The sequence below is a fragment of the Callithrix jacchus genome, chromosome 10, assembly GCF_049354715.1.
Source record: "Callithrix jacchus isolate 240 chromosome 10, calJac240_pri, whole genome shotgun sequence".
In the NCBI taxonomy this organism is placed as follows: Eukaryota; Metazoa; Chordata; class Mammalia; order Primates; family Cebidae; genus Callithrix; species Callithrix jacchus.
The window spans coordinates 5,046,602-5,073,358 of record NC_133511.1 but is presented as its reverse complement, the minus strand read 5'-3'; the positions used below and the strand labels follow the sequence as shown (position 1 = coordinate 5,073,358).

General features: G+C 35.7%; 1 protein-coding gene and 1 long non-coding RNA gene across 2 annotated transcripts in view; one reads left to right on the top strand and one right to left on the bottom strand.

The window, feature by feature from the left end:
• The window catches only part of LOC118145584 (uncharacterized), a 440,827-nt gene that overhangs the window by 380,795 nt on the left and 33,275 nt on the right, over positions 1-26,757 (top strand). The window contains exon 8 of the mRNA XM_078339361.1: positions 1,928-1,982. Coding sequence (XP_078195487.1) covers positions 1,928-1,982 — 55 coding nt within the window. The remainder of the gene's footprint in view (positions 1-1,927; positions 1,983-26,757) is intronic.
• LOC144578027 (uncharacterized) lies at positions 681-25,591 on the bottom strand. Its single transcript, XR_013522988.1, has 5 exons — positions 19,555-25,591; positions 16,515-16,662; positions 3,399-3,456; positions 1,955-2,099; positions 681-791 (listed from the first exon to the last, which is right to left on the bottom strand). It is a non-coding gene; the product is annotated as an uncharacterized LOC144578027 (long non-coding RNA).

The following is a 26,757-nucleotide window of genomic DNA, read 5'->3' as shown; positions in this document are numbered from 1 at the left end:
TAACATTGCAAATGAACCGAGAATTCAGAGGTTCACTCAGTAAGTGTTGAGGATCCCGAATACACTGGAGTCCACTTAGAAAGTGGACACAGAGCTTATCTCATTGAGGGAGACTGTTCAATACTGTTCTTTGGAAGAAAAAAGGAAAAGGGAAAAATCTTGATTTTTCTCTCGTTTGTTCAGTATTGACACAGAACTACCTTCAGTATTCTGGCATCATTCATTAAAAGTATAATTCAAAATTCTTGTTTAAGATGATCAACATTGGTTATAATAGCTAAGATTTGAAGGAATGAGATCAAGTATAATAACCCTGCTGAGAATTGTTACCTGTGTCTATTGTTGAAGTAAATACAGAACTGTGTTTTTCTCTTCATATATGAGATTTTGCTATTAAGAAATCTGGGAATAGCTTCAGAATGTGCATATATGTGGAAAGTAGATATGGGTTTAATATAAAACATGGGTAATAACTGTTCTTTTTATCTTAGATGGGACTTTCATTGTGTTGGTTTTACTTCAGCAAATCATAAGACTGGGCAAAGTTCAAAATGATCCAGAGTAAAAGAAATAGTACTTTCTTTGTAAGCTTTAGGCCAGGCAAGTAGGGCAGACCAAAAACTGCTTTAATGATTCACTGAAGCTGAAGTTCAAACAAAATCACAGCAGCAGCCAACATACCTGGAAATGCAGCAACTGTGAGCAAGGCTGCGCCTCCTGAGCAAAGGTCCAGGAAGACCGTAAATATGAGAGAGATTATCTGATAGCACCATTGTCAGCAAATAGCAACTCTGAATAAGACAGAAACAGGTCAGGGGTTAGATAAGTGCTATGGTTGTACAATAGCCACTGTAGCCTTTTTTACAAGTCCTGGTTCTATTGTCATTTTTTACTAAGTCTGGACTTTGCAGGCTTAGGTCAGGGGTTAGATAAATGTTGTACAATAGCCACCGTAGCTCTTTTACAAGTCCTGGTTCTATTGTCATTTTTTACGAAGTCTGGACTTTGCAGGCTTAGGTCAGGGGTTAGATAAATGCTATGGTTGTACAATAGCCACCGTAGCCTTTTTTACAAGTCCTACTTCTATTGTCACTTTTGACTAAATCTTGACTTTTCGGGCTTATTTCAATTGTAGAATGAAGAATTGGCCTCCAAGTTATTTTTCATCGAAAATATTTTATTCGGCTTTATATTTCTGGCAGTGCTTAGGGTCTGCTTCAGCTGTAGATTCCGTTCTGATTAACCTAAGTAACCTAAGATGTTCTGAGCGAGCATGTGCCCAGCACAAAGCTGAATAACAGAGTCCCTGCACCCACGTGGCTTACATATCAAAAGCCACGAAAAACAGCACCAGATATGATGATGATCTAGACTTGACATCGAATTGATTGACTGAAATACTTTCTACCAAAAAAAAAAAAAAATACGACACACCATTGTCTAGGGTGATAGACCATTTCTACTTACTCATGATGCAAAGAACAGATGGATTTAATGGATTTAGTGGCCAAATAAGTATTGTTTTCCCAAGCACTTAATGCCCAAATGAGTAGATTTTTAGTAGATTACGGACTAGCCCGATGATACTGAAATAGCCAGAAAGTACTGGCTTTCAGAACGCTGCACAGACTAATAGAACTGTGACTAGCTTCTGAATTTGTGCTCAATGTTCTGTCTGCTGAACTAAGCCCCATTTCTGCAAATTGCTATCAATCCTTACTGCCTTACAGTGACAATGAGAGTCATCTATCGATGGGGCTGATTTTTCAAGGAACTACTACTGACCTTACTTTGCGATTTTTTACCTTATGTACCAGTTTAAGGTTGGGGTTATGAGAATTGATGTGACTTTATATTTAAGACATTTTGAGACCCTTCAAAACAAGATGTACTAAAAAGTTACAAATCCTTTTTATCCTCACTCTAGGAGGAGTCGACAGGAGATATCACTCACCTTTTTCCTGGGGAGACACTCTGAACAGGTAGATGTATTAGATCACCTACAGTCTGGTTCATTAACTGTATTAGGGGATGTTCAGTATGAGAAGGTTTTCAGAAAGGCTTTCTCCAGAAACTTAGAATAGAGGAAATGACATTGCCTTTGAGAGACAGATTAAGAAAGCAGGACTTAGTGAATGAAAGTGGATATATGCAAAATAACAAGTCGGCAAATGAACTATTTGTAATTAATTTATAATAATAAAAAGAAATACTGTGTATTAAAAACCATACTGTAGTACATACTATACATATGTGTGTGTATAGGTGTATGTGTGTGTATGTGTGTGTGTGTATATACATATATATGTATATTAGACACATATCCTCTCTCTTTTACTGTCTAAAAAATTGGGGCTCAAAGAGTTCAAGGCTCCACAGTTAATAAGTGACAGATCTGTATTTTAAACCCTGGTCAAATTCTGCTATCTGGGCTGCTTATATCAGTAAAGGATATACCAACGAGAAGGAAAGTGTATTTGTTATCGAAGCATAGATACTACACAGGCTTGGAAAACAAATCTGTATTCAACTCTTGGACTAGCCACAAATTAGCTGAGTTGTCTTACAAGGGAAAATATGGTTCCAGATAATTAGTGCCCTGCCCAGCACTCACAATAAATAGAAGAAAAGTTGGAGTTACTGAAGTCCTTCCAAACACTCTCATAGGAAAAAAAGAAGCCTTTGCCTATGAAATACAAATTTTTATATTCCTTTGGGTATATGCTCAGTAATGGGATTGGATGAATGTTCATTGCTGCACTATTTGCAATACCAAAGACATCAGATCAATCCAAATGCCGATCAATGACAGATCGCATAAAGCAAACACGGTACATATAAGCCAGGGAATACCATGCAGCTACAAAAAAAGAACGCTATCAGCCAGGCATGGTATGTCACGTTGGGTCATGAGGTCAACAGATCAAGACCATCCTGGCCAATATGGTGAAACCCTGTCTCTACTAAAAATACAAAAATTAGCTGGGCATGGTGGTGTGCACCTGTAGTCCCAGTTATTCAGGAGGCCGAAATAGGTGAATCACTTGAACCCAGTAGGTGAAGGTTGAACTGAGCCGAGATCGTGCCACTGCACTCCAGCCTGGTTGCAGAGTGAGACTCTGTCTCAAAAAAAAAAAAAAAAAAGAAGAAGATACTATGTCTTTCGTGGGAACATGGATGGAGATGGAAGCTATTATCCTTAGTAAACTACCGCAGAAATAGAAATCAAATGCCACATGTTCTCACTTATAAGTGGGATCTAAATAATAAGAACTTACCAACACAAAAAAGGAAACAACAGACACTGGGATCTACTTGAGGTGGGAGGGTGGGAGGAGGGGGAAGAGCAGAAAAGATAGGTACTGGGCTTAATAACTGGGTAATGAAATAATACTTACTACAGATCCCGTAACACAATTTTACCCATATAGCAATCCTTCATGTGCACCCCCAAACCTAAAATAAAAGTTAAAAAAATGAAATGAGTTTTTCCTTTGATTAAACAAGAGACAAAACACAACTATTTGATTGTGAGAGCAAATGGATCAACACATGTTATCCTAATGACCGCAAGATGTGAATCCATTCAATATCCCATGACTCTGGTTCTGCTATCTTCAAACAAGCTTCTAATTTTAATTGTCTGCTTATATACGTGCTCCTATGGGAAAAGGTGATGATGTCCATATTTACACAAGCATAGGAGCCCACATGAGACTTATTTTTCATTACAAATAAGATGATTAACTTGGTGCTTACTTATCAGTATTTTGAGTCTGACTAAAGAAGAGTGAGGGGGTTCTTTGAGAAGCCAAGCTCTCCTTACTTGGGGTGCTGTCCAAAGGAAGATTCTCGGCTTTGCCATAAGGAACGCCACCCAGTGGGATTCCTTGGGAGAGAGCGAGCCTTCTTTTGCCGACATATTTCCTCTCCTGCCTTACCTCCATTCTCCTGTGCCGGCCATCCTGAAGGGCTGTGGGGCAGCTCTACCTCAGTCCTGGCTTGTCACATGCACTACTTCTACTTTCAATGGCCTTCCATCCATTCCCCAATTCTGGATTTCTCCTTCAGCTTGCAAACATATTGCAAGCATTGCCTCCTCTAAAGTCATGTCTTAGACCTCTTATTGGGGTTACGGAGCCTCCTCCCATCTGACTTCAGTCAGAGCTATTACAGCAACTGCTACCATTACGTGTAAGCGTCTGACAGCGTTCTCAACCCCTTCAACAGACTAACTGATTTCTCCCTGCGTTTGAGAACCATACTTTGTCATTGGTTGGTGGCCTCAGAAAGTTGCTCATCTATTATTAATCTAAAGCCCCTAGATGCTGGCATAAAATTATAGACATCTTGCTCATAGCAGAATCCCTAGGGCTTGGCAACTTATTGAATTATTAATAAACATTTATTAAATAAATAAAAGATGGCATTTATGTTTACATCAAAACGCTAATATTTTTAAAATCCATAACCCTTTGTCCAACATGGTCAGCATTCTGTGTCTTGAGTTATTAATAGAACAAAATGCTATATAAATATATTGCTTCTTGCAGCCCTTCCCTAGGGAAAAGCCACATATTCGGTTTTTAAAACAATGAAACATATGCAAGTCCTTTGCAGAGTGATAACAAAATCAACATCAGTGAATGATAGAAATGGAAAATCAGAACTGAATACAGGGACAGCAGATTAAACAAAAACATGGCAAGATGCCCAGACAAATCTCAATTTATGGCAATAAAAATGGACTGACAATTAGATTCCTGAATCACATCTTTCAGTAGATCTGTTTTTCTTTCTCATGAACATTTCATGGCATGTGGGAGAGGGTGTGAATAGGTTGGTTTGCACTCTCTGGAGTGAGGCTGCTCAATCGTTTAGGAGGTGTGTCATGAAGTGATTGTCGGTAAATGCAGAGAACACAAATGAGTGTGTCGTGAGCATATGCAAATGCAAACGTGGATAAAAGGCATTGCTGATATCTACAGAAGGGAAAACAATTAGCAGATTCATAAGGGTCACTCATAATTCCAATGTTAAGGCCAATCCTCTGTTTCTTTTAAGATATTTCCCTAATTCACTTACAATGAATATTCCCTGGTAAACAACAATGCGCTTGAATTTGTAATGCACTTAAGAAAATAAGTGAAAATTGTAAATGTCGGGAGGACTTCCAAGGTAGCAGAGGATGTTTGGTGGCTGCCTTTGCTGCTCATACATGGTTGAATGGTGGCTTCGGACTCACTGTCCCAAGCTACTGTTGCTCCGGTTTTTCTCATAATATTATTCAAATCCTGCAGTGGTCAGTGTCATGGGAACCTCACACTGTGGGCTGACTCAATTTGAGCTCATGATCTCAGTTCAGAAACTTCGAACATACACTTTAAGCTTTTCTGCCAGGTGAATATCATGTGATAGGCCACTGCTCAGTGCACCTCAGTCCCATCACTGAAAGGAAAGCCATCTGGCTCCCAAGGTGGTCTTACAATTCCATCTGATTGCCCCTTCCCTCTCTATAGCTGTTGGCCTCCAAAAGGCTTTCTCTTGTAATTTATCCCTGGGAGGATGATAGAATTTGTAGGAACATGTCACATAGACTTCTGGGACTTCTGTGAGGCTGAGCAAGTCAGATTCTAAAGTTCCCAGGTTTCAGCTACCTATTTTAAAAACTATTAGCCCTCGCTGCCAATCTTTCTAGCCCAGAACACTTAGTGCCTGTGGAAACATCTGCCACATATTCTACAATATCATTGATTAGCTGTTCATCATATTCTATGCATTGTGCTAAGCTATGTATACAAATGACCCTTCCTAACCCAGATGACTGAGCTTGTGGTGGGTACCATTATTTCCATTTTATACATGTGAAAACAGACTTACAGATATTAAGACAGTAGCTCCTAGTTAGTTGCCATTTTTGAGCTTTGGATCTAGGCTATTTAATTCAAGATCTCAGTGTTTAAACTATCAAGTTCTAAGATTCCTTTTATTTGGTCTAGTCACCATTATGAATGCTTTCACATGATGCTTATTTGTTATGTAATTTGCATATTTTAAATATTGAGTTTTTACTGCTACTTTGTGGTTCTAAAAATTTTTAGAGAATATCTTTTGGTTTCTTAACATGAAGAATGAGGATGTGGGTCTTTTTCATGTTCCTGCACACACACACACATGCACACAAGAACTGACAAATTAATTCATGTATTTGACTACAAAGAAATCAGTGCATGTGTGTACACGTGTGTGTTTGAAACATCTCTCCTGAAATCTTTACTCCTTCTGTTTGAACCTAAACTGGATTTTTTTCTAGTCTCCTCTTTACACCCTTTTGTGTTAAATGCCCTGATTCCTGAGTCCCTTCTAAATTTATTTCCTCATTTCTTATGAAATATATACTTCAACAACGTTCTATAGTTACTCTATAGCACAGAAAAAAAAATGTGCACAGAGAAAGTTAATTTGAGCCCTTGCATGTTTGAAAATATCTTTATCCTTGCCTTAGTTTCCAGTGAGATTCAGAGACTTCTCGGAGAGAAAAGTCTTTCCCTCAGAAATTGAAGCCATTGTTCAGATCTTTTTTAGCTTCGAGTGTTTCTTGTTAGAAGTACGATGCCATTTTTATTCCTTTGTGATCTCTTAGGTCCTTTGTATGTAACCCGTTTTTTTCCCTTTCCAGACGCTCTTAGGACTTTTCCCCAATGTCCTGAAATTGTATAAAGATTGAGAGTGATATGCGTATTGATGAATCTGAGCCGCATTGTAGGTACTCAGTGGACCCTTTTTGTGTAGAAAATCTGATCCTTTGCATTCTGGAAAAATTTCTTACATGATGCTTTCACAATATCCTTCCCGTTATTGCCCCAATCGGAGGAACTCATTATCTGGCCTCTTAGACTGAGCTTTTGTGGTGGTGATTGTTAACCTCTTAGAATTCTATTATTTAAAAATCATTTTTCATATCTTTCTTTCCTGCAAAATTTTCTATTCATTGCTTTTCAACATTTCAATTATTTATTTTTATTTTTGTCAAAAGATTTTACATTTCTAAAAATTCTTATTCTCTGAATACTCTCATATCATAGATGTAATATAGTAATTTTAGCTCTGAAGATGAGTATTATCATTTTATACCAATGTTCTTTATTTCCCATACGATCTCCATTGTTTATATTTGTTCATTTTTCTATCTTTGGATTTTCTGATGCATTTTTTTGTTTGTTTGTTTTCCTTTAAAAATTATCTCAATGTAATCCCAGCACTTTGGGAGGCCGAGGCGGGTGGATCACGAGGTCAAGAGATCGAGACCATCCTGGTCAACATGGTGAAACCCCGTCTCTACTAAAAATACAAAAAATTAGCTGGGCACGGTGGCGCGTGCCTGTAATCCCAGCTACTCAGGAGGCTGAGGCAGGAGAATTGCCTGAACCCAGGAGGCGGAGGTTGTGGTGAGCCGAGATGGCGCCATTGCACTCCAGCCTGGGTAACAAGAGCGAAACTCTGTCTCAAAAAAAAAAAAAAAAAAAATGTTCTCAAATAGCTGGTGATCCTTGGCTAGCCAATTAAAATAAGAAGTAGGCCCTAAAAATCTAATAGGAAGTTTTGTGTATGAGGTAATGGCTTGTTTAATCATGAATTTGTATTTAGGCAGGGTACAAGGTATTTTTTATTTTATTTTATTTTAGGTTTAGGGGTAAATGTGCAGAATTGTTATGAATGTAAACTTCATATGGGGAATTCATAGTTCTCTATTCTTCTACGGGGCGGTTTCCTCAGAAAGAAAACTTTCAGTCATCTGTCAACAACATACAAGCATAGGGACCAGAGTAGTGGGAGACAGGGAACCATGGGGGCAGAAGGACCTCCATTCAGTGCATCCTCAATTGCCTAGTTCCACGTGTCTGGGGGGGGGATGCCTCATCTTTGACCCTAGCTATTCAAGATGTCTCCAATTCACAGTCTCTGTAATTCAACATCTTCAGAGAATAATCTTTTTTTTAAATTTTTTTCTACAGAGCTCAAGAAAGGACAATTGACTCATTTGTTGGACTTGGGGAGAACAACAGGGCAGCTACCTGCTCCTAAAAACACTTTCAACAAATGTTTTGTTTTCTTTCCCACTTCACACTCTGGCTTTCAGAGGTAATTTGCATCTCCAATTTTTGACACTTTCCATAGTTCTGCACCACAAATCATGATTTTTTAATTTGTCATTTCCCAAGCTGTCATGTTCTGGATTTTTCATGTATGCACTCAGTTACTATATTGCTTTCTGTATTCCAAAAGTAACATTTTATGTACTAAAATCTGCTTTCCTTTGATTTTTTGCTTTATTTATCTTCAAAATTAACTTATTGTCACTTTAGTTAAGTTTCCAGAGAGACCAGAAATGTTTGTTGCCCATTCACCGTTTATAAAATTGAAAATCTTCACTTAGTTTCCAATAATATATTTAAATTTTTGTATTCTATTAAAAGTGCCTTTGTGAAGTCACCAATAACCATTCTTGTTCCAGAAACAATGTCATCCTTCCAGTGGCATTGATCTTGATTACCACAAATCACTTAAGAAATTCACTTTCTGACTTCTCTGTCTTCAAGAACCTCCCATTGTCTGACACGTTTTTAGTCTCAAATTGTTCTCCATCTCCTTCTTGTACTCTAGTTTTCTGCCTTCCTGTCAGTCTTGGTGTCCACTGAGATTCTGATTTTATTCAATCCTAATCTTATCCTATATAATGACTCATTCTGCTTCTCTGATTATTTTCACTACCAATTGCATGATGGTGACCCAGAAATCAGAATCGCCACCCCGACCAGCTTCCTGAACTTCAGACATGTATACCCCTCTTATGGGCAGATATTTCAATCCTGCAAACATCTTAATTTGGATGTCCTAAAATAGTCTCAAAGTAAAGCTAAAGACAAACTCACCACCTCCTATAGCATGCGTGTTTTTTCTCATGGGTGTCACAACTTAACAGATGACTGTACTCACTAATTCGAGTATTTCAGAAAATGAAATTATTCAAGATTTTCCCCTTTCTCTGTTACTCATCATATTCACTAAATTATCTGCAATTTAATTTTTGATTTATTTCAGATTTTGCTTCTTACTTGAGCCTATTACTTTAGCTCTACTTTTTAGCTTTATCTGACATTATCTCTTTCTCTTTCAATCCACCTCAATTAGTGCTTTCAGAATGAACTATCTAAAATTTAAATTTGGGGATTTAGTTGTTCTAGTATAAATATTTCAGTGCTAGCTACTACTATTACTTTAAAGGCCACCCCTCTTAGAGTAGAATGCAAGAGCCTTCATTACTAGCCATTATCTCCCAAAATACCTTCATCTCTCAAATTCTTCCAACTTAACTCCAGTCTTCAAGTACTAAAGCATTCTTGCAGATTTCTATAAACTTGATACTGTTTTACATTTCAGTGGTTGTATTTTTATACCTCATCATTTAAAACAGTTTGGATTTTTTTAACTTTAATTCAGGGGTACATGTGCAGGTTTGTTACCTGTGTATATTGTATGATGCTTAGGTTTGGATTGAGAATGATTCCATCACGCAAGTTTGGTATTATATTGGCTGTGGGTGTGTCGTAGATGGCTCTAACTCGAGGTATGATCTTTTCATACCTATTTTCCTGAGTGTGTTTATCATGAAGGGATGTTGAATTTTATCAAAAGCTTTCCATGTCTCTTGAGATGGTGATATCATTTTTGCTTTTAATTCTGTTGATGTGGTGGATCATATTTGCTGATTTGCATATGTTGAACCAATTTATATCCCAGAAATGAAGCCGACTTGATCGTGGTGAATTAACTTTTTGATGTGCTGTTGGATTCAGTTTGTTAGTGTTTTATTGAGGATTTTTACACCTACATTTACTACAGATATTGGCCTGTAATTTTCCTTTTTTGCTCTGTCTTTGCCAGGTTTTGTTATCAGTGTGACGCTGGTTGGCTTCACAAAATAAAACAGTAAATAATTTGTCCTCCTTGATTTTTTGGAATAATTTCAGTACAGTTGATACCAGCTCTTCTTTGTATATCTGGCATAATTTGGCTATGACAGCTGGGCAGGGTGGCTCATGCCTATAATCGCAGCATTTTGGAAGATTTAGGTTGACTGATAACTAAAGGTTCTGGAGTTCAAGATCAGCCTGGTCAACATGGCAAAACCCTATCTCTAATAAAAGTACAAAATTATTCAAGTGTGGTGGTGCATGCCTGTAATTCCAGCTCCTCGGGAGACTGAGGTGGGAGAATCTGTTGAACCTGGGTTACATTGAGTTGAAATTGCTGCTACTGCACTTTAACCAGAGTGACAGAGCAAGACACTGTCGAGAGAGAGAGAGAGAGAGAGAGAGAGAGAGAGAGAGAGAGAGAGAGAGAGAGAGAGAGAGAGAAAACAAGAAATAAAAAGAAAAGAACAAATTTGGCTTTGAGTTCATTTGTTGATTACCTAAAAGTTGTTTGGGAGTAAGTGGTTTAATTTATATATAATTTTGTAGTTTTGAGAGCTCGTATTGGTATTGATTTCTGTTTTTCTTCCACTGCGGTCTAAGAATATGGTTGGGATGTTTTTTTTTAATTAGTTGAGATTTGCTTTATGGCTGAGCATGTGGTTGATTTTATAGCATATTCTATGTGTAAATGAGAAGAATGTATATTCTGTTGTTGATGAGTGAAGTGTTCTATAGATGTTTATTAGCTCCTGTTGGTCAAGTGTTGTGTTTAAGTATCTTTGTTAGCTTTCTGTTCTTGAAGTCGCCCGCCATTATTGTATAGCTGTCTTTACTACATCTAGAAGGAATTGTTTTGTGAATATGAATGATCAAGCATTGGAGATGTATATATTTAGGACACTCAAATCTTGATGAATCCAACCTTTTCATTATGTAATGTCCTTGTCTTTTTTTCACTGCTGTTGACTTAAAGTTGATCAGATACAAGAATAGTTACCCCTGCTCTTTTTAGTTTTTCATTCCTATGGTAGAACTTTCTCCAATGCATTGTTTTACATCTATGGATGTCATTACATGTGAGACAAGTTTCTTGAAGAGAGGAGACAGAGGGGTCTTGATTTTAATCGAGATTGTCATACTTCACCTTTTAAACGGGGCATTTAGACCATTTAAATTCAAGTTTGATATTGATATCTGAAGTGCTGATCTCATCATGATGTTGCTTGTTTTGCAGTTTCAATTGCGTTGCTTATAGGGTCTAGTACTTAAGTGTGCTCTTGTGGTAGCAGGTATCATTCTTTTGTTTCCATGTTAAAAACTAGCTTAGTTGAGGTTCTCTAGTAAGATAGATCTAGGGGTAATATATGCCTTTAGTACTTACTTCTCCAGAGAAGACTTCATTGCTCTTTCTTCTATGAAACTTAGTTTGGAAGGATATGAATTTCTTGGTTGTAATTTCTTTAATAATGCTTAAAATGGGCCCCAATTTCTCCTGACTTATAAAGTTTCTGGTGAGAAGTCCACTGTTATACTGACGGGGTTCCCTTTTTATGTAATCTGACCTTTTTATCTCGGTGCTTCTAAGATTCTTCAGCAACGACCTTGGACAGTTTGGTGACTATATGCCTCGTTGATGTTCATTTTCTATAATTCTCACAAGTGTTGTCTGGATTTCTCAAATCTGAATATCAGCTTCTCTAGCGAGATTAAGGAAATTTTCTTGAAATAGTTCCTCAAATATATTTTTCAGGTTACTTTTTCTACTTTTCTCTGAGCGATGCAAGTAATTTATACATTTGATCACTTTACATAGTCTCATATTTCTCAAATACTTTGTTTATATTTTAAAATTTATTTCCGGGTCAAGGTACAGTGGCTTACACCTATAATCCCAGCATTTTGGGAGGCTGAGGCAAGACTCCCACCTGAGGTCAGGAATTCAAGATCAGCCTGGCTAACATGATGAAACCTTGTCTCTACTAAAAATACAAAACGCTGAGGCAAGAGAATTGCTCGAACCTGGGAGATGAAGGTTGCAGTGGGCTGAGATCATGCCAGTGAACTCAAAAAAAAAAAGGTGAAAAAAAAATTATTTTCCTTTATTTTTGTTTGTTTTGGTTAGCTTAAAAGACCAGTCTTCATGCTCTAAAATTCTTTCTTATACTTGGTTGAATCCATTGATAAAGCTTTTAATTGTATTTTGAAATTCAAAATTTTTATATTTCCTCACTTGCTGGGTTACTTTAGAAGTGTTTTTGTATGTGCAGACTTTCAAACTTGTTTTGGATCTCATTGAATTTCCTTGCAGTTCATGCTTTGAATTCTTTTTGTCATTTCTGAGTTTCCATTTTGGTTCGGGACTTGCTGGAGAGCAAGTGTGGTCCTTTGATGGTGTCACTACGTTCAGATGCTTCGTGGTGCCATAATTTTTGCATTATTTTTTTCTCATCTGCAGACGCCGACACTTTGAATTTTAAACAGTATTTTTCGTTTGGGTAAGATTTATTTTTTTTTCTTTCTTACTCTATGCTATTATTATTAATTCTATTTGCCTTCTCCCTCCTCAGTGGGTACTACTACACAGAATGCTAGGTAGGGTCTTTTGGGCTTTGCTTCTATAGCTGTATGTATTTATTTTGGCAAGTTATATACTGGGCTGTGCGGATTGACCTACAAGCTGCTAGACCACACATACAGGTAAAAGCTGGCATAGCCATTGTGGTTGGGTATATATTTGATCCTTGTTTACTTGTAGAAGCTTTCTGTTGCCTTAGGCAATGGGCTGATTCAGGGAACACACAATGGTCTGAGCGTCCTGCTCAGGTCTGGGGGGGTGAGGAACATGATAGCAGAGTGGGACCAGATTGGGCAGTTCTACCTACAGGTCCCCCTATAGCTGGTAGAGGAACAAATACCAAAGGAGAATCCAGTGAGTGGCCACCAAGTGCCCAAGGCGTGCCAAAGCATGGAGCTGGGAGACCTCCTTGGCCTTCCCAATTGGGATAGGGGTTTACCTAAACTTCTAATCCAGGAGACTGGGTGCTCTAGATGGCTGGAGATATGCCTCGATGTGAAACAGAGACATGCTCCCTACACCAAGATCTAAGCAAGGGCAAAGTGGGGCATATCACACTGCTGACCAGGGATGCAGCTGTTCTGCATGACAGGAGATCTGCCTAGGTATGTAGCAGAGAGCCCCCACCCCCCTCCAGATACACACACACACACACACACACGCACGCATAAACGCATGCACACACGCACCCTAGGACCTCTGCAAAGGAAAGGTGGGGTAGCTCAGGTTTCTGATCCAGGTGAGCTGGTTCTCTGAATACCGGAGATCTGCATGGATGTGAAGCAAAGAGGATCTTTCTGTACTATAATCAATGGCTAGAAAGGCTGGGGCATCTCTGGCTGCTGAACGGGATGAGTGGGTACTCTGGATGCTTGGAGATTTGTCTGGGCATGAAGCAGAGAGGGCTCCCCTGCACTGTGATTTCAGCACAGAAAGGGTAGGTCATCTCAGGCTGCTGATCCAGACCATCTGGTGCTCTGAATCTTCCTCCATGTGGAGTGTAGAGACCCCTGCTGTACCATGATCTGTGCCTAGGAAGGATGCAGTGGATCAGGCTGCTTAACCAGACAAGCAGGTCCTCCAAATGCCTAGAGATACGCCTAGATGTGAAACAGAGATGGCCTCCTTGCACTTATTTTTTATAATTTTCCAGGAATGTCCTCCTATCTTTCTTGATCAAACTATCTTCTATTTGTTGATCTAGATTCAATTTAACCTCCAGCTGTAGACTGTCTTCCCCAGTCTCTCCAGGATGGAATTATTGGTCTTTCTTCTTTTTTCATATCATTCTCTATCTCTGTTTACAAAACAATTTGTTCACTAGTATCTGCCATAATCCTTATGTATCTAAGAAACTGAGACAGTGTTTAATTCATTGGGAGAACCTCAGAATCTAATATAGTGCCAGAAAAAGAGCAGACAAAAAAATAAAGCTCTGTTGAACTATCAAGATATCATTCCACAATTTTGTATTCTTTCACCTATTTTTTTTTCCCTTCTTTAAATATTTTGTTGAGAATTCCTTTTTGGCAAGTATACATGTTTTCACAGCCATGGCTGTACTATACTGTACCCATTTATGAAATTCAAGCATAATGCTAATTTAGATAAAGTCAATTGTACTTTGGAGCTTGAGGTCCGAGATATTAATTCAACCCCCAAGCTCTCTAGTTTCTCTACTGATTAATGAAGAAATTTTACTAGATGTACTAGATGCGCATCAAAGCTCTTGAGTGTTTTTCTCTTCCCAGAAAGTTGTAAGAATATTTCACCTGCCATTTGAAAAACATGCGTTCTGGTAGCTTATAAGCAAAGAGACAGTTCTGGATGTCAGTAGTGAGTGTAGATTTTTTCTTTCCCCTGAAGAGCTAAAGGAAGGGCATCTGGGCCTAAGAGATAGGAGTGGATTGTCAGGCTGAACATCTTGACTCAATTCCCATGATCTATAAATGCTTCTTTAATGACAATTTCATGAGAAGGAGATGTAAGTACCATTGTCTTTCCTTATATATGGTACTAGTTTTGAGATTATAACTAAAGTAATACTGTAGTCCCATTGGTTTTTTTATTAAAAGAAATAGTATCTAGAGCTTTATTTTAATACAAGCAATGAGTTTGGCTACTTGACATAATCACAGGGCAAAATTTAGGACTAATGAGGCCCATTTCCCAAACAAAAGCAATTTTAGTAATTTACATGAGTCACCATGATAAGTTTTCTCTTGTGACCAATGCACAATTTAACTTCGCTCAAGTCTGTTGGAGATAAAAACACTTTCCTAGAGTTTCAATTCTTTGTGCATATTCTTAATTACTTCCAACTATAGCCAAGCTTATGCTGGATGAACCTGCACAGAGAATTAAAAGAAAAGTAAGAACTCCAAGTTTATTCACTTAAAAAATATAATGTGTAGTTTGCATTATTGTGTGCTAGACTGGTATCTTGTAGAAGTGACTCCATTTCATCATTTTGATGCATTTATGTATTAATAAGTAGTAATTACTTGAATCTTATACTAACATGAGTTAAGACTTGGTGAGGTTTCTACATCTTTGTGAAGTGATATAATTTTGAAATCAGACACAATATGTTTTCCATTTACTGTAAAACAATGAGCCTCAGCAGTTATGGAGAAAGCCTTGAGACATTTGAGAGTGATGGACAGAAATGAAATCTGAAAAAAATTGTATCTAATTTCTTGTCATACAAATTTCATGAACTGGACACAACAATTTGTTTGCCAAGTTTTAATATGGAGCTTTTAAGAAGAGGGCCATGGGTCTCAGATTATAAGTACATTTTCACAAATCAACCCAAAATTTTACTTATGAATAGAAAGGAATAAAACAGTTTAAAAAATTGTAATGTGTATATATATTTTGTCAAGCTCATACCAAACTTAGCATTAATCATTTCAACTTTCTTGAAAGTAGCTGATGGACCAAAGAGAATCTCAAGCATTATTACCATCTCAATTTTTACAACATTAATGATGCTCTTTTTCCTTTCCAAGCAGAAATGTATGAAGTGGCTTGCTTTACTGTAAAATATCATTCATAAATGATCCTTTACATCTAACATAGCACATATGTTTCCAACAGTTTTCCATTTTGAATTGGTGTATATCAAATGGGTTCAAAGATAGTATAGAAACCCGCTTAACTTCTAGTCTCTTTCATTGTGTGGTGCTTTGTTTAATTCTGGTGTGTTGCTACTGCTGGTGGTGGTGGTGATGGTAGTGTGTGTGTTTGTGTGTGTGTGTATGTGTATGTGTTAGGAAAAGGAACCTTCAGAAATAGCAACTGCTTCAGATGGAAATGTGGGCAGAAAAAAATCATTAGTGCATGGCAGTTTCTATATTCCCTTGTTTTTTACTTCGTAACTATTGCTAGAGAAGGAATATACATACTGTATTCGTTTCCTACTGTCTCTTATCAAATAGCAATAAACCTAATAGCTTAAAACAACATAAATTCATTATGTTACAGTTCTCAAGGCCAGAAGTCCAAAATCGACGAGTCAGCAAAGTTATACTCCCTTTGAAGGCTATAGAGTCTTTCCTGACTTCTTCCGTATTCTGGGGGCTTCAGCCTTTTTGACTTGTGCATGTATAACTCTAATCTTTGTCCCCTTATTCACATGGTATTCTTCTCCTCTGTTTCGTATCATCTCCTCCTCTGAATTACTCCGTCTCAAAATGTTTAACTTAATTGCATTTGCAAAGACAATGTTTTCTAAGCAAGGTCACATTTACATTTTTCAGGGATCAGAATCCGAACAGATCTTTTGAGGAGGATCACCATTCAATCCGCTACTCTTCAGGCCGAAAGCACAAGCACATAGACAGAGAAAAACCTTATCTACTTCTCCGTGTCTGACAACCAAATTCCTGATTCATTTCCTTACGTGGATATTCTGATTACATAAGAAAATAATTAAAATATAATCAACTGATGCTTACCTTCTTTTTTCTGAGGCACACAGCATCTTGATCCTTCTACTTTCTAAATACACCTCTTCGTATCTTTCATGAATCTCTTTTAGCTTCATTCTTTCCATCTGTCTTTCTCTGTTTTTTATCTATCTTTGGTGTATAGACTTTACTGTAGCTGGAAAAAAAAATGTTTCAACTGCATGTATATTGCCTACTGCTTCAAATACAAATCACACTGTAACCAATTTTTTAAACAGGGAAAGGGTAGAGAATGTTCTGGTATGTATGTGCCCAGTGAGGCCAAGTAAAAAAGTGAGACTAACAGAGAAATAAATTGACACACAATAAAAGAAGCAAAATGACTAACAACTTATTTGAGAAATACATGATGAGCTAAAAAGAGATTTGTGTCAGAGAGAAATTATGTCAATGCTAGAACTGGAGAATAGGGAGAAATGATTGCAAGGAAAATAAAATCAGGATAAATCATTTGGCAATACTCTTCCAAATTATTTGAAGAATTGAGAAATTTATAATTAGTAAGTCTCTACCTTAGTTGCTAAGTTTATATGTAGATGTTTTTTCATTTTCAGAAGCATTTATTGAATGCCTACTGTGTACTAGATACTTTTTATATATTGAATTTGTTATAAATTCAGAAAAGCTATTGTGTTGGATTTTAGGTATGTGTGTGGTAACCCAGATCTGCAAACTCTCATTTCCCTGTTTTACTGTAAACAAGTAAAACAAATAGGCAAACAAAGAATTCTCAACTGAGCTTTGTAAAAGTCAAATTATACTAAATGGAAACTATCGTTGACTGGTTTAAGATATTTGGAAATTAGTTAAATGTCAGAACAGTTTTTGTACACAGTGCACTTTTAATAAAGATTAGGTAACTGTGATAATGCTGCTGAGGATTAATAAATAGACTTAATATTCAAAAATAATATGGTTGTGTTCTCAAACAAAGTATGGAAAAAGAATGTTATGACTAGTATAGACATTTTTTCTTACCATGGATGTTATATAAACATTTTTGGCCGGGCACGGTGGCTCGCGCCTGTAATCCCAGCACTTTGGGAGGCCGAGGCGGGTGGATCACGAGGTCAAGAGATCAAGACCATCCTGGTCAACATGGTGAAACCCCGTCTCTACTAAAAATACAAAAAATTAGCTGGGCATGGTGGCGGGTGCCTGTAATCCCAGCTACTCAGGAGGCTGAGGCAGGAGAATTGCCTGAACCCAGGAGGCGGAGATTTTGGTGAGCCGAGATCGCGCCATTGCACTCCAGCCTGGGTAAAAAGAGGGAAACTCCGTCTCAAAAAAAAAAAAAAAAAAAAAAAATTGTTTACAATTTACTGAAGCTATAACAATCGAAAGTATTTCCAAAATGTTCTTATTCACATTCTAAATTTTCATCAGAGTCATAGGAAGCTTCGCACAACCCTTAAGATTTTACATTTCAGCTCAAGTAATATGCACATAAAATCTGACATTTTCCAAAGAAGAGAAAAATTGCAGATCAAAGGTTGATATACACTTTTTTTCATCATTTTTTCCCTCTGTTCCTTACATTCTTATTCCTGTTTAAATTCATGACAATCTCCCATTTCACTGGCATTTCATACAAAGAACCCAAGAATTTCTTAATGAATGCCTTTGCTATCTCCTTAATTCTTCGGAAATTGGGCGCTTCCATTTTGTGCATTTAACAAACTTCTAAGCCAATTATCTCTCTTCGTCTCTAGAAACATAAGTATAAATGTTCTGCTTTCTAAATCATAGTTCTCTCTAAGCACACTTGCTAAATCTTCACTTTCTGTGCATGAATATCAGATTAGGGCTCATCAAAAGCGAGCTCTATTTGAAAAGTAATTTCAAAGCCAACTAGCATCATAACAACAGAGTTTAGCTTGCATCTTTCCTTCCTGCTCAGAAAAGTTAGAAAATAACAAAAAGTGATGTTCGTCACTTGTATTTAGAGTCAGGCGATCTCCAGGAAGCATACTGGATAAATTCACGTAATGCCAGAATCCTGATAAGAGTTTTTTATTAGTTGGCCTCAGTAGCTCTTGCTCAAGAGTAGCAGAAGTACATGTCTCTGTAACACATACTTCCTCAATAACCCTATTAGGTAATCTAATACCATTTCCCTGTACTCTGGGAGGCTGTACTTTTGCTAAAAAAAAATTGTTGGCATTTTAACTTAAAAAGTAAATCAGAATTTATTGACTATATGAAGAGCTTTGAATAAACCACTAAATGACAATAAATCAATACGCAGAAGCACAATCTGTATTTTTGGAAATGTATTTATAACTTAAAATAGGTTAAAAAAATATTGCAATATTTTTAAAATTTACATATGGCTCATCAAAATCTCATTATTGCCCATTGTCTTCTGGAAAATACCCTTCTTTACTTCTTTATAGGGTTCAGAGATATTCCTGGATCTCAGCTACAAGGCACAGGCTGAATCCTTCATATTCTTTCTGAAACTTGGGTTGGTTCAAGGCCAAGTTGTTCAGAGGAATTTCTACTAATCTTATTTTAGTCCTGTCTTTGTAAAAGGCCATGAATTATCTTGATAGAATATCAGTTAAGCAATAGTTTAGTGAGATCTGAGCTTTTACTTGAATAACCCATTTGAAGGAAAATACAAGTGTAAAGAAGCAGTCTTTATGAGTGGTTCAGATCATAGGCTCTGGACTCAGACAATCCTGATTTCTAATTCTCACTCTAGCCATTGGTAGTTATGTAACTTTGATAAACCTACATAACCTTGCTCACAGATTAATTTTTCCATTTCTTAAACGAAGACATGAAATCTCATACTCTCACAGGATTATTTTGACCATTAAACAAGCTCATACTAAAATTCTTAACACATTGTAAATATAAATATTAACTAATATTAAAAATCTAGTTTATTCAAGAATGATATTTTGAGAGGACTTTGCTTTAGTCCTTGACATGACATGACTTTCTGTACACTTCCAGAAAATCAGTAATAATAGGTTAATAAATGAGGAAACTAAAATACAATTATTTGAAAGACACAAACCTAGAGCTCCTCTTTGATTAGAAGGATCCTTCCAGCAAGTAGAGTAGAAACTTCCTTCTTCAGCAGAGTAGTGTGGCACAACTATTATCTTGTACTTTTTTAAATCATAAATGTTATCATTTGACTTTTAAAGCAAACATTTTAAAAATATGTTAAAAGGGGAACAAAAGTAGCAGAGCTGGGTGATATGAAAATGACTTTAAGAGATAATTGTTTAAAATGTTGCAAGAAAAGTACACATTATTTTGCAATTATTCCCTGGAATGAGCACTTGACCTACCTTTTCTTCCGACGAGGTCATTTTGGGCAGACTGCTAGCATCTGATAAATGTGTCCTATGAGTAACTTACTATTTGTAGGACTAACTGGACAAAGACAGAGGACTTTTTAAAAAAGCAATCAGTTGTTTCTGAGATGTTTCATGATCCCAAACTGGAAACATCAATTAATATGTTAAAGAGCTGCTCTTTATTTCTACTTCTATGTAAATAAAAAAGCAATATATCTCTGGAAGTATATAAACTATTTTTCAATAATGCATAATTTAACTTTGTTCCTATATTTGTGTCCTTCGCACTTTGTGACATTTACCAGCAAATGCATATCATTCATTTTAATAAATTTATCACACAATTTTAGAGGAGCATAGGGCAGCTCTAGTTTTCAAAAAGTAAAAGGAAAGCGAATGGCCCACTGGCCTAAAGGTAGCTATGCAAATGTTAGCAAGCAGAGTTTAAATGCTTGGCATTCATCCAATTAGCCAGAGGATTCTATATCTTCATATTTGATATAGAATAATCTTAAAAGTCATAAGAAAAATTCCCCGTAGTCTTATATCCCTTCCTTAAAAAATATGTCATTGAGTGTACCATATAGTATTTATATCATTTTTGAAAAATTTTATTAGTTTGATCTGAGCAGAAAAAGTCTGATGTATATGGGTATAGCATATAGTTAAAATGATCGAACTGCATCTGAAGCAAAGATATATAAAAAAGCATGCTTGTAAATTATTGTAGGCCGATGCAACCAGGTAGAACATTTTATGGCTAAGAGCTTAAAAATACATTTTAGACAGAGAGAGAGATATATAGAGAGAAAATAGTGACCAGGTAACCAGATTATACTAGAAAATTTTATTTATGTGCAAAGCTAATTTCCATCTTTTCATTTCCAATTACAATTAATACTGTTTTAGAAATGTGTGAAAATAATATATTAATAAAAATTAATGTATGCTGGCAAATGAGATAAAAAAAAATCCCTTCTATAAAAACATGCATCTCCACTTCTAGAAAAGGTTAAGATAGAATTTAAGGCATTAAAAAGAATTAGCTTTTTATCTTCTTTTAATTATTAGACTGTCTCCAGATTTCTAAATATATTTATTCGAAATATATCAGGTTGATTCCAAAACTTAATTTGTCTCTAATAAGTTGATCCAGTATCTTTTACACTTTTCATCTAAAAATAATTACTTATAGGTTATATATGTGTATATCTTTAATAGTAAGATATAATGAAGTAACCTTTTTATTCATGTCGGCCTCATAGTCAGTCCAGATAGTTCCCTGGAGGCAGAATGACTTGTTCCCAGACCTCAGCATATACTTTCCTTGTGTTCTTCATTTTTGTCTCGTATAATGGTTAACAACCTTGAAATTCTGAAGAATCACCAGAGAGATCCATGCTACACTATGCTGTTTAACTTTACAGACAATTTACAGGTTATTCAAGGACAATTATGGTCAGTTATATGCTTTTTGCCTTTCCAAAAAAAATTTAGATCCTGATCTCTACAGAATTGTACCATGACATAGCATGTTGTTTGTATCTTTTCACAGTAAATTCTAATTGCAACATTTTAGTCCAATTTATTAATGTAACTGAAAACAAGGAACAAGTATTTTATGTGCTACTTCTAAATAGCTATAAGTCTTCAAGCATTAAGAAAAGGAAATAAAACTTGTATCTTTGTTTTGGTTTCCAATTTTAAGATTTCATTTCACAAAACTTTCTTCTCTCCAGTGCTAAATGCAACTCTGAGTTATTAAGAAAAAACAATATAGATGAAACTCTCTGCTAGTAACATATTCCTCAAAAAAGACCAATGGCAGAAAAAGTCATGGACCCAATTTCTATAAATAATTTCCAAAAAGCTACTTAATATAACAGTAAAGACTGGTTCAGATGTCTCTGTTTGGCTGACCTGGTAACTCGTCCAGTAAATATAGACATTAGATGACGATTCATTACTATAGCAGTTGGGAGATTTCATCTTCTTAATTAAGAATCCCATTTAAGGCCGGGCATGGTGGCTCACGTCTGTAATCCCAGCACTTTGGGAGGCTGAGGTGGGTGGATCCCGAGGTTAAGAGATTGAGACCATCCTGGTCAACATGGTGAAACCCCGTCTCTACTAAAAATACAAAAAATTAGCTGGGCATGGTGGCGCGTGCCTGTAATCCCAGCTACTTGGGAGACTGAGGCATGAGAATCACTTGAACCTGAGAGGCAAAGATTGAAGTGAGCCGAAATGGTGCCACTGCACTCCAGCATGGGTGAAAGCAAGACTCTGTCTGAAAAAAATAAACAAAACAGATAACGTAGGAGAAAATCCTTGGGATGTAATTCTGTGTGAATATTTATTGGGCATAAACCCACCTATAAAAATATAAGAAAAAAGTAACAATCTGGATGTCGTTAAAATTTAGATGATTTATTCTGCAAGACTGCTCAGAAGGATATAATGACAAATTGTAGACTGCAAGAAAATATTTGCAAACCATGCATTTGTCAAAGGACTTTTATCTAGAACATATAAAGAACTCTAAAAATTATACAGTAGAAACAAACAATTCAATTAAAGTGAGCAAAAGCATAAAGGAATGCTTCTACCAGGAGCACATCAGATGGAAAATAAGCACATAAAAAGATAATTAATATGAGTGTCCATTAAGAAGAATGTAAACTATAATCACCATGAGCTAATCACTACACACTTAGCAGAATAGTTAAAATAAAAAAATACAGAATGTGGAAGAACTGGATCTCTTATACATTGCTAAGGAAAATGTAAAATGGATCAGTCAGACTGGAAAATATTCAGCAGTTTCTTAAAAATTAAATCTCACTTATCATAGAAAAGAGCAACTGCGCTCTCAGACGTTTCAACAGATTAGAAGTCCATTTCAAGCGTTAAACACTAAAAGCTTATTGATTGCCAGAGTTTAGGAATAGGGAGATTTATGTGGGGATGGCCAAGGTGTATCTTTAGAATGGTATAATGAAAAATAACTTTGCAGTGATGAACTGGTTTTGTGTCTTTACTGTGTTGGTTATAGAGCTCTACCTGTGATGGACTGACAGAGAACTATACTCCTCCTTCAACGCACATGCTCTACCAATGCCAGTTTGCTAGGGAGCTTCGATATTTTCTGTAATTTTGTAAGGTATAACCATTTGGGCAAACTACATAAAGGGTACAGGAGAAATCTCAGTACATTCTGCTGCATCTTCCTGTGAATCTGTAATTCTTTCAAAATGTTTCAAAATTTTTAGTTCTAAAATATGTTCTATGAAATAAAGTCATTAGGAAGAACTGCACACTGTAGTTTAGCTTTACGAGTCAAACATATATTATTACATTAGGGTACCCATTGTGTGCCGTGAAGAAAAAAGTGTTTGGGTTAGGACCACATTTCCCAAACCTTTTGATTAAAGGACACAAATTGAGCATTTCTTCTGTAAGGAGAAAATGGTGACTATTATATACAGCCCATGTCTGAAGAGAAACTTGGATCTGGAAGAATGTATGGGGAAATTATACAAACATGAGGAAAGTCATGACCTGTTCATTTAGTTAACGGAATTGAATAAAAAAGAATGAAAAATAAACTTTAAACCATTTTTTCTGAAATGTAAAGTAGACACTTGGTAAAAAAGACACTTAAAAGGATAGTCTAAACTAGCCTTAAAAATGAAAATGTTAGAAGCCTTTGGAGAACACGAAAAGATAAATAAATGTGCTCTAGCTATCTATACAGACTCAATTATGTTACCTGCTTTCAGGAAGTAGGGCTGAGCAGTATTTTTCATGGTGCTTCCTGAACAAATTGGTGTTCTGCTTTGTCATTTTTGTGATAAAATAATTTCAGTTATTATGAATCTGCATTTCTATTGCCTATATAAAAAGCATAGAAGATTGTCTTCCATGGTTTCCAAAGCCATTTTTCTTACAGTGGCTTCCATTTAGTCAAAAAGTCTACGTTGTTCGAAATTTTACATTTCCATACATATAAAAGAGTGTTCCGGCTGTATAACTAGGTACAATGTTAAAATTTCACTTTAAAGTCTTGACTAAAAATATTCTCCAAATTTAGAAACAACAAATTTTTTAGAATATGCTTGAAATTATTTTTAATATTAAATCAATATTTGGGTACATTTTAAAACATTTTACAGGATTGGTATGAAGACAAAATCAATTAAATAATTTTTAATTAAATATAGACTATTTAGATGTGATAGTCTAGAAAAGTCTGCATTATTCATTTTAATCCGTTATAACCAGACTCTTCTTTTTCTCTAGCACTTTTAGGTTCACAACGAAACAGAGCAGAAGGCACATAGATTTCCCATCTAGCCCCCGCCAGCTTTCCCATATACCAAACACACAGCTTCCTCTGTTACCAACACCCTTCACTAGGATGATATATAGCCCCTGCCAGCTTTCCCATATACCAAATACACAGCTTCCTCTGTTACTGACACCCTTCCCTAGGATGATATATTTGTTACAACAGGATGAGCCTACTTTGACACGTCATCACCCAAGGTTGCTAGTTTATATTTGGGTTCATTCTTAGTGTTGTATATGAAATAGGTTTTGACAAATGTATAATGACATGTGGACCAGCATGGTATCAATCAGAGTAGTTTCACAGCCATAAAAAGCCTCCATGCTCTGTATTCATCCCTTTCTTGCCTCAGCACCTAGCAACCGATGATTTTTTTTCTGTCTCCATAGTTCTGCTTTTTCCAGAATGTCATATAGGTGTATAATATACTACATACCCTCTTCATATTGGATTATTGCATGACTAATAGGTGTCTTCATTTCCTCAATGATTTTTTCATCTTTGATCAGAGATTAATAATAGTGCATTTTCTGGATGTACCAGAAAATGCACTATTATTAGTTATCCATTCACATAATGAAAGACATCTTGCTTTCCACCAAGGTTAGAAAATGATGAACAAAGCTACTATAAACATCTGTCTGCAGGTTTTTGTCAAAATGTCTTCCAAAGTGGCTGTACTATTTTGCATTCCCACCAGCTAAGAATGAGAGTTACTGTTGCCCACATATTTGTCAGCATTTGGTGTTGTCAATGTGCTGAATTTTAGCCATTCTAGTAGGTGGATAGTTTTATCTCATAGTTTTTTATTTTAATTTGCAATTTCCTTGTGAAATATGTTAAAGCATTTTTCTCACATGCTTCTTTGTTATCTGTATATCTTCTTTGGTGATCTGTCTCCTGAGATGTTTTTCCTATTTTTTAATTGGGTTTTGCTCATTTTAATTATTGTACAGTTTGAACAGATATTTTTGTTATTTTAGATAACAGTCTTTTATAAGACACATGTTTTTTGTAAAAAAAAAATTCTCCCGGTCTGTAGTTTGTCTTCTTATTCTCTTGACCATTAGTACATTTTTAGAAATTTATTATGTTTTAAAAATAAACTTAAAATATTAATGTTTAAAAGATCTAAGTCAAACAAAATGTCTACACTAATCGAAAAACATATTAAATTTCATGAAATGCTGCAGCATTTTTACGCATGACTTTTTACAAAAATTTTTATTAAAGAAACAACTAATGGGAAAAAGACTTGGTGTTTTGCTGTGTTTATCTAATTTCTTCTGTCTTTATTTGTTCCTTCCTATATTCTTCTTATTAAAAAAAACACACAAAAAAAACTTTACATCTTTTGTGATTTTGCTTATTTGAATATGAATTTTCAAAATAATGAACCAATAATCACACTATAATGTACTTAGTCTTCCTTTGCCACTAAATATTTTTAAATTATTTATTTATTTTTAATTTAAATTTATTTATCTTGTGTTTTCTTTTAAACTCTAATTTTAAGTTGGAGAAGAGGCAGGTGTAAGTGCGTTACATGTTGCTGAGACTAACTTTCTACTTAGTTATTTGTATATCTCAAATTTTATGTGCCACTTATTTGTATAGTACTAAGAGAATATTTGATTATTAAAGTGTACTAATATTTTGATAGTTTGAAAATTTTCTCTGCCTCTTTTTTAGAAATGCTGATATTATAGCTTTCTGCTGGATGAATTCTAGTATCACTTTATTTGATTACTCTGAAATGTGCCTGGGATGTTATTGGAAATGTAGAATTTCTATCCATTTTTAGAAAAGAATTTGCATCTTCTCTGTACTTACCTTTTAAAACATTATAGAAAAAGATAATCAGTTAAAAATGAATAGTCATATACATACACTAGCTTAAAAATCTGTTGGGAGACCTAGTTAATACCAGAAAACAAGGAAAGGAAATAAAAAGTATAATAATTGGGAAGGAAAAAAGGAAACCGTTTTTGTGCAATAATGACAGGATCATCTGTGGAGAAAAACCTCAAAAATCAGCAACAACAGCAAACCTCATAGAATTAAAAATCACTTACCGTAAGGTTGCAGGATACAAAGTTAATATACAAATTCATTCACTTTTCTATATATCATCAATGAACAAGTGAAATTTGAAATATAAAAACAACATTCTTTACATTAGAACCCCCCAAAATGAAATAATATATTTTGGTATAAATCTAACAAAATATGTACAGGATTTATACATAGAAGGAGCTGCAAAAGTCTGATGAAGCAATCAAAGAAGATTTAAATAAATAGATATTTCATGTTAAAGCCAAGAAGATTCAGTATTCTCAAGATATCAGTTATTCTCAGCTTGATCTATAGATTCGATGTAATACCAATGAAAATCCCTTCAAGTTATTTTATAAATATTAACAGACTGATCATTAAGTTTATATGGAGAGGCAAAAAACCCAGAGTAACCAATTCGATACTGAAATAGATCGAAGATGGAGAACTGACACTACTGAATTCAAGACTGACTATGGAGCTCCAGTCAGTGTTCTGTTGGTGAAAG